This window comes from Ochotona princeps, chromosome 16, assembly GCF_030435755.1.
Source record: "Ochotona princeps isolate mOchPri1 chromosome 16, mOchPri1.hap1, whole genome shotgun sequence".
In the NCBI taxonomy this organism is placed as follows: domain Eukaryota; kingdom Metazoa; phylum Chordata; class Mammalia; order Lagomorpha; family Ochotonidae; genus Ochotona; species Ochotona princeps.
Genome location: NC_080847.1, coordinates 56,515,166 through 56,527,162, shown reverse-complemented (window position 1 = coordinate 56,527,162; position 11,997 = coordinate 56,515,166). Strand labels below are relative to the sequence as shown.

Sequence of the window (11,997 nt, the reverse complement as noted above, 5' to 3'; positions counted from 1 at the left end):
AGAGGCTCTTTATTGAGGGGGCAGCGTGTGCCAGTGCGCGGGTTCCCTGCGTGCCCGTCCTGGGGTTAGGGGCCCCGTTGACCGGGGGGGCTGCCGCAGAGCCCTTCTCCCGCAGGACGCAGGGTCGCAGGGGTCAGAGAACCTCCGCGGCCGTCCCGCCTTCCACTTTCTTCTTCTGCTTCTCCATCACCACCTCCAGCTCCGACACCTTCTCCCTGTCCTGTGGCAGGGGGTTGGGGGCCTCAGGACCCCGCTCTCAATTCCCCGGGCTCACCTGCCTTCCGCCCACGCTCCCCAGGCTCACCTGCCACAGCGCGCGCTGCACGGCCACCTGGCTGTACACTCGCGCCCCTTCCTCGGGGCTCACTGCACGCAGCTCCTCCTTCTGCAGCGAGAAGAGCTGGGCTGCGCTCAGCGTCCCCAGCGCCTCCACCGTCCTGGGCGACAGCGTGGTGGTCAGGGCCCAGGAGTGGGGCTCGCCGCTGGCAGCATGCAGAGGGGCCGGAGGCACACTTATCCTTCCACGTGACAATCAGCCCTGTGGGGTCCCCCCCACTCCTGCTGGTCAGCGCCCGCCCCTTGCTCACCCGGAGCTGAAGCCCTTGGCCTGCAGCCAGGTGCGGACCTCGGCGGCGTCTGAGTTCCGGCCCAGCTGGGGCTCGGCGGTGCGGGGCTCGGCGCGGGGCGCGGGCAGCGAGCGTCCACGGGCCAGGCGCGCCTGCAGCTCCTCGTTCACGCTCAGCATCTGGCAGAACTTGTCTGCGGGCAGAGTGTGGTACGGGCTCAGGGCGGGCTGTGCGGGGCTCCCCTGGGGCCAGCTCCCCGCCGCACGGCCCCACTCACCCTTCTCGCTGGGGTCCAGGCCATTGAGGCTGTCGCAGCTATCCCAGCGTGGCCGGGCAGGGGCCGGGGCCAGTGGGGCGGGGGGTGTGCTGGGCTCCTGGAAGTAGAGAGGCCGGCTCCTGGCTCTGGGTCACTTCTGTACCCTTTCTACGCAACCTGATCCCCCCGGCTTACCAGGGGCTGGGCAGGGTGCTGGCTGCAGTCCACCACAGGTGCCGCATGGGGCGTCAGGATGTTATAGGGCACGTATCCCTCCTGCCCCTGAGGGTCCCGAACCTTCCACCACTTGCGCTGGTCATCCAGGACCTGGACCGGGCAGGGGGCAAGGGCTCGGAGCCAGGGTCTGGAGGTGAGGGCTGGCCAGCCTCAGGCCCTCACCTGACACCCCCGCCCCCTGATGGTACGTCCATCTGACCCCTGTCTCCCTTGGCATATGTCCCCCTCACCCCCAGTTATCCCCCATCCCCCAGGCTGACCAGTACGTCCCCCTGACCCCCACCCCACTCCTGGCCGACCTGCAGTACGTCCCCCTGCTTGACCGACAGCTCACTGCTGTTGCGGGCCTGGAAGTCGTAGTCACACCGCACCCACTTCCCAGCCGCCGGCTCCTGCTCCAGCTGTGGTTCTGCTCCCAACTCTGGATCCTGGTGACTGGGGGGAGGGGCATGAGGGTCAGAAGGCAGCCAGGCCCACTGTCCGCCTGAGCAAAGCCCTGGTGAGCTGGGGTTATGGCCAAGCTGGGGTCAGAGCAGGAGGCCAGGTTAATACTGTTAATGGAGCCCGGACAGTGGGGGCTGCGGGGGGAGTGTCCCCGGGAAGACACCCCTGCCCCAGGTGGGAGACCAGCAACCCCAGCCACCTGCCAGGCTGTTGCGTGCACGGGCCACTGACTGGACGTGGCCCTTAGCAGGAAGGACCTGGTGTCTGGACTCCCGCCTAGTTCCCTTCATTCCTGTGAACACCCCTCAAGCACAGGTACAGCCCCACACAGGCCAGGAGAGAGCTCTAACTCCAGTGCCCCAGCACCACCAGAAGCAGCAGCTGTCCCACCCCCTGCCCGCTGCCCAGAGCTGGTGACTGGCAGCAAGGGACCTCTGTCCCCAGCTGGCCTACCTGTGCACGACAGAGGGGGGTCTTCAGGGCCACGGCGCCCCCCTGTGTGGGGCCGGCAGCTGTCCCGGCTGAGAGGCTCTCCCCCGCCTCCCCAGCCTTGTCCTGTCCCCCCACCTCCATACTGCCCCTATTCCCTGGGTGGCCTAGGGTCCCCGCCACACTCTGCCTCCTGCTCAGCCTGCAGTGTCCTGACCCCCAGACACTACCTCTGCCTGCACCCAAACTGCCGACTCCACCCCTTCCTAAGTCTCCCCGAAGCTGTTCCCCCAGCTCCTCCCCAGACTCACCCCCCAAGCCCCGGCCACCTCCCTGCAGCACCCCAGGGGCCCTGTCCTTGGGGTCCACCCACTCCCACCCCTTGCGGCTCCCCTCTCCTGTCCATGCCCTGCTCCTCCCCCCTCTCCCAGCCCCCAGCCCCAGCCCCTCACCACCTCACCCACCTGTGCGGGGCGGCAGGCAGGAGGGAGGGGTAGACAGACACAGAGGGGGTGCAGTCAGCCTTGGGTGCTCGCCCCCTCCCGCCCCGCCGCCCGCCACGGGGGACACTCACCCATTGACAGCCACCCGGGGGGCGCTTTGCTGCGGGAGGCAGGAGTGGCGGATCAGGAGGGTGCGCCCGCCCCCCGGGGGTCTGCCCGCTGTGCCCACCCCGCGCTCGGCCCCACCTGCCAGCGCCGCCGCTCGTGCTGCAGCTGCCTGTGCACCGGGTCCTCCCAGGGGCGGCCCTGCGGGTCGCTGGCCGGAGGCTCCCAGCCGCTGCAGAACTCGGGGCGGTACGGGGCGCCCTCCTCCGGGGGCAGCTCCAGCCTGCGGGCGGGCTCGGCTCAGCCGCGTGGGGCTCCCCTCCCCGGAGCCCCGGAGCCTGGCCCCTGCGCTCTCCGGGTCCCCAGCCCGGGTCCCTCCCGCGACCACGCCCCTCTCAGTGACCACGCCCCTCCCCAGAGGCACGCCCAATCAGCTGACCACGCCCCTCGTCCTGAGCACGCCCCTCCCGGAGACCACACCCCAGCGGCGCGCCCTCCGGTGACCACGCCCTCCCGTGGCCACGCCCCGCCTACCCCGGCCTGGTCCACGCGTCGCCCAGCGAGGCCCAGAGCGCACGCTCGCGCGGAGTCACGTTGTCCCGCAGCAGCGCCACGGCCTCGGTGGTGAGGTGCGGACTGCGCACGCCACTGGCCAGCTCGGGGCCGCCGGACGTGTTGACGATCTGCCGGGGCGGAGCGGGCGGTCAGGGCGGCGGGGCGGTCAGGGTGGTCAAGGCGGTCAGGGCCGCGGGCGACCGGGGCCCCGGACCCACCATCTGCAGGGGCCCGAAGAGGAAGTGCAGCAGCTCGGCCGAGGACGGGTTGGCAATGTTGGCGCGCAGCCGGGCCTGCGGCGGGGAGGCGGGCAGCGGTCACTCGGGGCCCGGGCAAGGGTCAGGGGAGGCGGGCAGCGGTCACTCAGGCCCGGGCCAGGGTCAGGGGAGGCGGGCAGCGGTCACTCAGGGCCAGGGTCAGGGGAGGCGGGCAGCGGTCACTCGGGGCCAGGGTCAGGGGAGGCGGGCAGCGGTCACTCAGGCCAGGGCCAGGGTCCCCGCGCCGCGGAGCCGCCGCGCTTACCAGCAGGCTGAAGGCGTACTTGATCTTGCGCAGCACATCGCAGTACTCGGCCTCGGACGGCGGCTTGGCCCGCAGCGTCAGCAGCCCGTCTGCGCGGGGCGGCGGTCGGACGCGGGGTCAGCGTCCGGCCGCCGCAGGCCCGAGGCGGGGACCCCCGTGCGGGCGCGCCCCCTTACCCCCGGACGCGCGGCGCCGGGCCCTGCGGCCCCGCTCCCGGTGCTCCAGCACCCGGGCCGCCTCGGCTGATTTCTGCAGCCTGGAAACGAAGCTCTCCACGTCTTCGAACACGTGGTTCAGGAGGTCCTGGGAGGCGGCGGGGGGTCGCGCCTGAGCCCGGGCCCTGAACCCGCGGAGGCCAGAAGGGCGCAGGCGAGCTCAGGGGGTGCAGGGGCACAGGGGCCGCAGGTTCAGGGGGTGCAGGGGGGCGCAGGCGAGCTCAGGGGGTGCAGGGGCGCAGGGGGTACAGATGGTGCAGGAGAGCTCAGGGGGTGCAGGGGTGCAGGGGGCACAGGGGCCGCAGGTTCAGTGGGTGCAGGGGGACCCAGCGGGTCGCATGGGGTGCACGTGCACGAGGGACGCGACTCCACCCCACGAGGCCCCGCCCGCTCATAACCACGCCCACTAAGAGCCCGCCCACCTCAACGGGCCCAATGGGCACAGGCCCCGCCCACCCCCACAGGGCCCGCAGGCCCCGCCCACCCCTGGCCCCGCCCACTCACCACCTCGCGCTCCGCCTGCAGCCCCGCCACGTCGGGTCCCCGCGGCCCCGGGTCCTGGGAGGCCGCGCCGGGCGCCTCCTCGGCCTCGGGGATGGGGTCCTCCCGGGGCCGGCCGCGGCCAGCGGGCACCGCGCTGATGACGGCGCGCACCGACGGGCGGCGCTGCAGGGGCGGCGTGTCCGGGGCCGCGGGCGAGGGTTCACGCTTCAGCTCCTCCTGCGTGGCCCTGGAGGGACGGGGCGAGGCCGGCTCGGACCGGGCGCCCGGGGCCCGCCCTCCCCTCCGGACCCCGGCCTCACCTGAGCGCCGCCGCCCTGCGCTCGCCGCGGCCCGAGCGGTAACTCTGCAGGGCCCCCTGGATGTCCTCTCGGATCAGCTCCGCCTGCCAATCACACCGTCAGGCCACGCCCTCCCGTGCGGAGACCCCGCCCACGCCGGCGGGAACGCCCCCAACACGGAGGCCCGCCCACCAAGGGAGACACGCCCCAAACGGGAGGGTCTCTCACACGCACCTTGGGAGGCCCCACCCATCGCAGAAGGCCCGTCAATCACATGAAATGCCCGCCCATCCCTCTGGACCACGCCCACGGTAGCCTCGCCCACACGGAGGCTCCGCCAATGACAGACGCGGGCCCACGTGGTGGTCCCGCCCACGTGTTGAGCCCCGCCCCGGAAGCCCCGCCCCGCGCACCCCCAGGCGCAGGCCCTGGAAGAAGTGCACGTCGGGCTGCGCGCGCTCGGGCTCCTGGCACACCAGCAGCAGCAGCGCGCGGGCCCGGCCTGGCGGCGTCACGGCGTCGCAGCGCAGCAGGGCGCCCAGCGGGTACGACTCCAGCTCCTCCTGCGGGGCGGACGGCGAGCGAGCTGAGGCCGAGGCGGCGGCCGGACGGGGGCGCCCTCGGCGGCTCTCCGCACCCCGGGCCCCGCACCTTGGAGGTGGGGTCCAGCAGCGCCACGTGGTCCGGAGACACCCGCAGCAGCATCTCCTGCGCCCAGACGCGGCCCTGGCTGTCCATGGCCGCCAGCTTCCTGGAGGCGTCCTCCACCGTGTGCACGCCGTCCTCCTCACCCAGGCAGAAGGTCACCAGGTGCTGGGGCGGGCGGCGCGGGGGGCTGAGTCCCGGGCTTTTCCTGCCCTCTCTCACCCCCGTGGCCAGCTGCCCAGCGCCAGAGCTGGCCGGTGTCGGAGCCGCCTCGAGCTCCCTGACTGTCCGCGGGCGCACGAGGCCGAGAGCTGGCAGCGCCCACACACACCCCGCTATCCCCGGCCTCCCGCGGCCCAGCGCCCCCCAGGAGTCCCCCGACCCCTGTCCCCGAGGAAGACACTGGACTCACGTTCACCAGATACTGGGACACGTCAGCCATGACCACTGTGGAATACCGCTTCCTCTGCTCTGTGGACACAGGAGGAAACTCTGACCCAGGGGTTCCCCAGCTCCTCCCTCACACCCAGGGGTCCAGCCCAGACCCTCCTCCCTCACACCCAGGGGTCCAGCCCAGACCCTCCTCCCTCACACCCAGGGGTCCAGCCCAGACCCTCCTCCCTCACACCCAGGGGTCCAGCCCAGACCCTCCTCCCTCACACCCAGGGGTCCAGCCCAGACCCTCCTCCCTCACACCCAGGGGTCCAGCCCAGCCCCTCCTCCCTCACACCTAGGGGTCCAGCCCAGACCCTCCTCCCTCACACCCAGGGGTCCAGCCCTCCTCCCTCACACCCAGGGGTCCAGCCCAGACCCTCCTCCCTCACACCCAGGGGTCCAGCCCAGACCCTCCTCCCTCACACCCAGGAAGGGGTCCAGCCCAGTCCCTCCTACCTTCTTCACACCCAGGGGTCCAGCCCAGCCCCTCCTCCCTCAAACCCAGGGGTCCAGCCCAGACCCTCCTCCCTCACACCCAGGGGTCCAGCCCAGACCCTCCTCCCTCACACCCAGGGGTTCAGCCCAGCCCCTCCTCCTTCACACCCGGGGGTCCAGCCCCTCCTCCTTCACACCCAGGGGTCCAGCCCCTCCTCCCTCACACCCAGGGGTCCAGCCCAGACTCTCCTCCCTCACACCCAGGGGCCCAGCCCTCCTCCCTCAAACCCAGGGGTCCAGCCCAGCCCCTCCTCCCTCACACCCAGGGGTTCAGCCCAGACCCTCCTCCCTCACACCCAGGGGTTCAGCCCAGCCCCTCCTCCTTCACACCCAGGGGTCCAGTCCAGACCCTCCTCCCTCACACCCAGGGGTCCAGCCCAGCCCCTCCTCCCTCACACCCAGGGGTCCAGCCCTCCTCCCTCACACCCAGGGGTCCAGACCCTCCTCCCTCACACCCAGGGGTCCAGCCCAGACCCTCCTCCCTCACACCCAGGGGTCCAGACCCTCTTCCCTCACACCCAGGGCTCCAGCTCCTCCTCCCTCAAGGCCTTGGGTACGCATCGCTGGCACCCACAGACCCTTTCCATGGCTTGGGGACACCCCACTCACCGTAGATGGACTTGGCACTTGGCTTGGGGGCAGCCTCTGGGCTGGGGAGGGGAAATAGAGGGAGATGAGGGGCCTGTGGGGACAGGTGGGCCGTGGGCAGGGGAGAGAGGGTGGGGCCTGAGCTGGGTTTCGGGAAGACAGGGGAGGCGGTGCAGGGAGCAGGTGCCTGCTGTCACACAGGCCTGGGCTGGATCCCGGCTGCCCCTCCCCATGCCTTGACCTTTCTCCCTGGCTGTGGCTCCAGGCCCCCCGTGGCCGTGCAGGTAAGAGTTCACGGCCTCTCAGCTGCCACGTGCCCTATGGTCACTGGCTCCTGGTCTCCTCTCCAAGGTCACTGGCTCCTGAGAGACCCGGAGCTGAGGGGGCCCTGTAGCTCATCTCCTGTTGCCCCTCCTGCCCAGTTTGTACCCCCCGCAAAACAGGTCAGCCCTGGGGGCTTGGAGAACCCCACGGGACGGGCCGGATGGGTTTCTGGGAGCTTGGCCCCTCGGAAGCTCCTGTCATTCCAATTCTCGCAGCGCCTTTTCCTGCCCGCCTAGGATGCCAGCAGCCGCAGTGGAATCTGCCCCAGCTCTACACCTGCTGCAGCCAGCATTTCTGCCAGTTCCAGGCAGGCGGGACCCTGCCAGGCTCTGCAGGGGAGGGGTAGAGGCCCCGGAACCCCTGATAGGATGTGGTGTCTGTCTGCCCTAACCCCCGACCAAGGCAGCTGGCTACTCATCCTCCGTTGTGCACGCTGGGCCTGGCTGCAGCGAGCAGGGTCTGCTGGGTGGTGAAGGTGTGGCGCGACGGGGGCAGGGGGCACATACCCAGTGGAGGTGTTCATGGCGCTGACAAGGGCGGCTCCAGCCGCTGCCCTGGAAGCCAGCAAGGAACTGGGGACTGGACTGGACCTGGCGGCCAGTGGAGATCTCGGAGTCTCAGCCCCTCCTCGTTCGGGCCCAGGGGTCCAGCCCCTCGCCCCCTCCTCCCTCAGACCCGGGGTCCAGCCCCTCGCCCCCTCCTGTCCAGGGCGGACCTCCTTACCTGCGCTGCTGTCTACCTCTGTCCCCACTGGCTCTCAGCTCCCCAGGCCGGCCAAGCCACTGGCCCCTCCTCCTAGCTCCCTCCCGGGCCGCCGCCTCCCTCCGCATACCTGAGCGCTCACCTGGCACCAGCAGGCCCTGGGGGCGGGTCTGGTGGGGAGACTGGGGGGGGCTGGGGCAGTGCACTGTGTGGGCGGAGATTGTATTAATCAGGCATCAATCAAACAACAAACTGACATCACAGCCTCCTGCAGGGCCAGAGGCCTCCCTTTGGCACAGCCTCCCTTTGGCACAGCCTTCCTTTGGGGGTTGTGGGCTGTGGCCTCGGGGACCCCCTCTGCCCAGCCCCTAGTGCCCTACCCTCAGGCCACACTGGGGAAGACAGCCCACTAGACAGCTCAAGGAGACCCCCCCCCAAGGGCCATGGTTGGATCTCCCGCTGTCTGCGTTCCCTGGAACTTGACCTCAGGTACACTGTGAGGAGAGCGCTGAGCCCCTGGCATGTGGCACATCTGTAGGCATGATGGTTCATGACGCTGGTGACCGAGGGAGGCATGAACAGGGAGAAGGTCCCATGTGCGCAGTGATGCAATGGCCACGGCACAGGTGGGCGGCCACGGTGCAGGCGGACGGCCACGGTGCAGGTGGGCGGTCATGGTCCAGGTGGACCCTGCTTGAGGCTTGGCTTTCAGCCATCCTGACTGGGCGTTTGTCTCTTTACATAGTCAATGAAAGATGCAGTTATTTATTTGAAAGGCAGTAACACACGGAAAGAGAGATCTTCCAACCCCAAATGACCACAGTCACAGTAGCCTAGGCTGGTCAGGCCAAAGCCACGAGGTAGCTGGCACCCATCCAGGTCTCCCGCGTGGGTGCAGGGACCCAAGGACCTGGACCATGCTCCGCTGCTTTCCCAGGCCACAAGCAGGGAGCTGGATGGGAAGTGGAGACGCCGGGGCTTGAACCCATGCTCCAATGCTGGCGGCCTGTGGAGTGTTCTGCCCTCACAGCAGCTGCAACGTGGCTCCTGTTAGCTCCATTGACCAGATGAAGAAACTGAGGTCCACAGCTGCACCCCTGGAGCCCCCCAGGGGTGTGGGCACACTCATGCCACACCTCTTAGGCCCTTCACTGCCATCCCCTGGTATGACTTTGCTGTGTGGCCCTAGGCGAACAGCTCACTCTCTGCTCTAGGTGCCTGCTTCTGAGATGGGGAAGATCAGATGAGGTTGCCGGAAACTGCTGGCACACAGCCTGGCAGAGAGCCAGTGGTCCATGAGGACCCAGACAGCAGGCACCCCACCCCAGAATCTGAGCCAGCTGCTGAGAGGGTCAGGGCGGGCTTCCTGGAGGAGGTGACAGGCTGGAGCCCAACCTGAACGGCTGGTCAGACGGGAGCGGGTTATGGCCAGGGGAGGGGACATGCTGACTGGGACGGCCCAGGGCACCACAAGGGAGGGTCCCCTCTGATGGCCCCTGTGGTTACTCACGTCCCAAGCCTTCTGTGAGTTGGCCCTGCTGGGCAGGGAGCACAGCCCTGTGTCACTGATGGAGGGGAATCCTGGGGCATGGCCTCCTAGGCTGGGACACAGAGGCAGATTGAGTCACATGGGGGGGGCAACAGGACTTGGTGTGAGGGAGGAGGGGCTGGACCCCTGGGTGTGAGGGAGGAGGGTCTGGGCTGGACCCCTGGGTGTGAGGGAGGAGGGGCTGGACCCCTGGGTGTGAGGGAGGAGGGTCTGGACCCCTGGGTGTGAGGGAGGAGGGTCTGGGCTGGACCCCTGTGAGGGAGGAGGGTCTGGATCCCTGGGTGTGAGGGAGGAGGGTCTGGGCTGGACCCCTGGGTGTGAGGGAGGAGGGTCTGGGCTGGAGCCCTGGGTGTGAGGGAGGAGGGGCTGGACCCCCGGGTGTGAGGGAGGAGCTGGGGAACCCCTGGGTGTGAGGGAGGAGGGTCTGGACCCCTGGGTGTGAGGGAGGAGGGTCTGGGCTGGACCCCTGGGTGTGAGGGAGGAGGGTCTGGGCTGGACCCCTGGGTGTGAGGGAGGCAGGGTGGGGCCTGGGTTGCGGCATTGAAGGCGGAGCCTGAATGCAGGTCTGGTCCAGCAGGTGCCCTGGCCCCTTCCACCCTGTGGCTGGAGGTTTGGAGCTGCGCGGAGACCGAAACCTGAGCCTCCGCCCCATGCCTGCTTCCTGCTTCCCTGCACGGAGGCCGCTCCCAAGGCCCAGGACGGTGCTCACAGCGACAAGTTCCCCTAGGGCGCCTGGGCTCCGCCCCCTGCAGGGGAGCAGCCACCTTGGCCTCTATCCCATCTGCAGCGCTCCCCCACCCCATCCCACCCTGTGTCCCCAGCCCTGAGGCACAGTCTCCCCCTCCTCCCTCCCCGTTGTCGGGGTACAGGAAGCCTGAGAACAAGGGTGGTGGGGATGGGAGCTGTGGTGGGTTGAGCACCTACTGGGCCAAAGAGCGTCCTCCAGCTTGTGTGCGAGAGAGGAGGCAGATAAAGGGGTTTGGACATGAGTGGGAGTTCGCCAAGGACGAGGTAATGGCTGGAAAGGACGTCCTTAGCCGGAGAGTGGTGTGTGCCGGCTGTGCGGAGCAGGCGCCGAGCAGTGCCGTGTGCTTGGTGTGTTCTCAGCACAGTGGGAGGAAGAGGAGGCCCGGGCTTTGGAGTGCCTGTGAATGAGGTCTGCTGGTCATGTTCACAGAGTTGAGGAGGGGGTGGCACCCGGGCCCAGCAGGTGCGGCCACTGGCCTGGGTGGCAGGCGGGCACCTGCTGGTGGAGTGGGCAGCAGCTGTGGTGGGGTGGGGTGGCCAGACAGTCCCGGAAGCCCCCTAGGCTGGCTGGCTGGGGAGTGGGGGGGGGGGCTGCCCTGGATGTGTGCTGGGGAGGGGGCAGGTGTTTGGAGAGAGGCAGGGAGAGCCCCAGAACCGGCCTGGCTGGAGGGAGAGGAGGGAGGCGGGCGCTGTTTGCTCTCGGGGCGGGAGGCAGGGTGGGGTGAGCAGGGCTGCTGGTCCTGAAACCGGAGGAGCCTGGTCCTTGTGTGGCCCCTGGCCCACACCCGGCTGGCCCAGCGCCAGAGAGAAGTGGGAGGGTCCCAGGGGGCCTGGAGGGTATAGCCGAGCCCCCCGAACACCTTGGTTTCTTCCCTTAAGTGGGTTTAAGTGCTGGGGTGAGTAAGACGTGCTGCAGGCTGTGCGTGCCTGGCATTGGCTTTTTTTTTTTTGCTCCTTTGGAACTCCACTTCCTGGGCACCTGTGTGTCCACGTGGCCAAGGGTCACACTGCACCCTGCTGCCGGCTTCCACCCTAGACTCCCTGAAGGGCTGTGGGTCCCCAGCGCTGCAGCCTGTGTGCGTTCTTCATTCTGTCTTCCCATCACTCATTCAGCGCATGCTTATCCACTCTGCAACACAGGGCCAGGTGTCAGAGAGTGAGAAGGAGGCAGCCCCGTGAGCACCCTGAAGGGCCACTGCGGTCCAGGTGTGCCTGGAGAGGGTGGCAGGTCCCAGGGGACGGCCTTTGCCTGCCCACTGCTTGTGCCAGCAGCCAGCTGTGGTAAGGGTGAGGTCCTGGCTGCAGACACTGCTGTGCTAGTCTCCCTAGCCCGTGGCCAGCCCGCCATGGCCCGTCGCTTGCTTTTGTGAATCAAATTTCATCAGAACAGGGTTACAGCCGCGTTGGAGGCACCAGGGCCTGCGGGTGCTGCCTGGGCAGGGCCTGGCCCTGCTGTGGGATTTGCCGCGTGCCCTTGACGCAGGAAGCGTGTTGCAGCCCCTGCTCCAGGGGCGGTGGGCACAGGGACAATGCCCCGTGGCTGGCTCTCACCCTCTTGTCGACAGAGGCTCTGTGTGCTGGCTCAGTGGCCAACCTTTGCACGTGCTGGTTTGTGTCCTGGCTGCTCCACATCCCCTCCAGCTCCCTGCTTGTGGCCTGGGAAAGCAGTCAAGGACGGCCCAAAGCCTTGGGACCCTACACCCCCTGTAGGGGACCCAGAAGAAGCTCCTGGCTTTAGATGGGTTCAGCTCTGGCCAATGCTGCCACTTGGAGAGTGAACCAGCAGATGGAAGATTTTCTGTAAATCTCCCTTTCCGATAAAAATGAATGTTAAAAGAGAAATTTAGTTACTTTTATTTGAAAGAGTTTCAGAGAGAGGGAGAGACAGAGAGAGATCTTCCATCTACTGGTTCACTTCCCAAATGGCCACAATGGCCAGAACTAGGCTGTCCAAAGCC

The 11,997-nt window shown here is 68.4% G+C and overlaps 1 protein-coding gene across 1 annotated transcript; it reads right to left on the bottom strand.

The window, feature by feature from the left end:
* Positions 1-56: 56 nt before the first annotated feature.
* EPS8L1 (EPS8 like 1) lies at positions 57-7,716 on the bottom strand. Its single transcript, XM_058674725.1, has 19 exons — positions 7,548-7,716; positions 6,739-6,779; positions 5,612-5,670; positions 5,206-5,367; positions 4,968-5,117; positions 4,576-4,658; positions 4,277-4,502; positions 3,734-3,860; positions 3,558-3,646; positions 3,254-3,328; positions 3,015-3,163; positions 2,622-2,763; positions 2,507-2,535; positions 1,359-1,494; positions 1,018-1,149; positions 844-940; positions 588-759; positions 305-437; positions 57-220 (listed from the first exon to the last, which is right to left on the bottom strand). Exons 1-19 carry the CDS (start codon positions 7,562-7,564, stop codon positions 134-136), a joined length of 2,106 nt encoding a protein of 701 aa, XP_058530708.1. The 5' UTR covers positions 7,565-7,716; the 3' UTR covers positions 57-133.
* Positions 7,717-11,997: the final 4,281 nt, after the last annotated feature.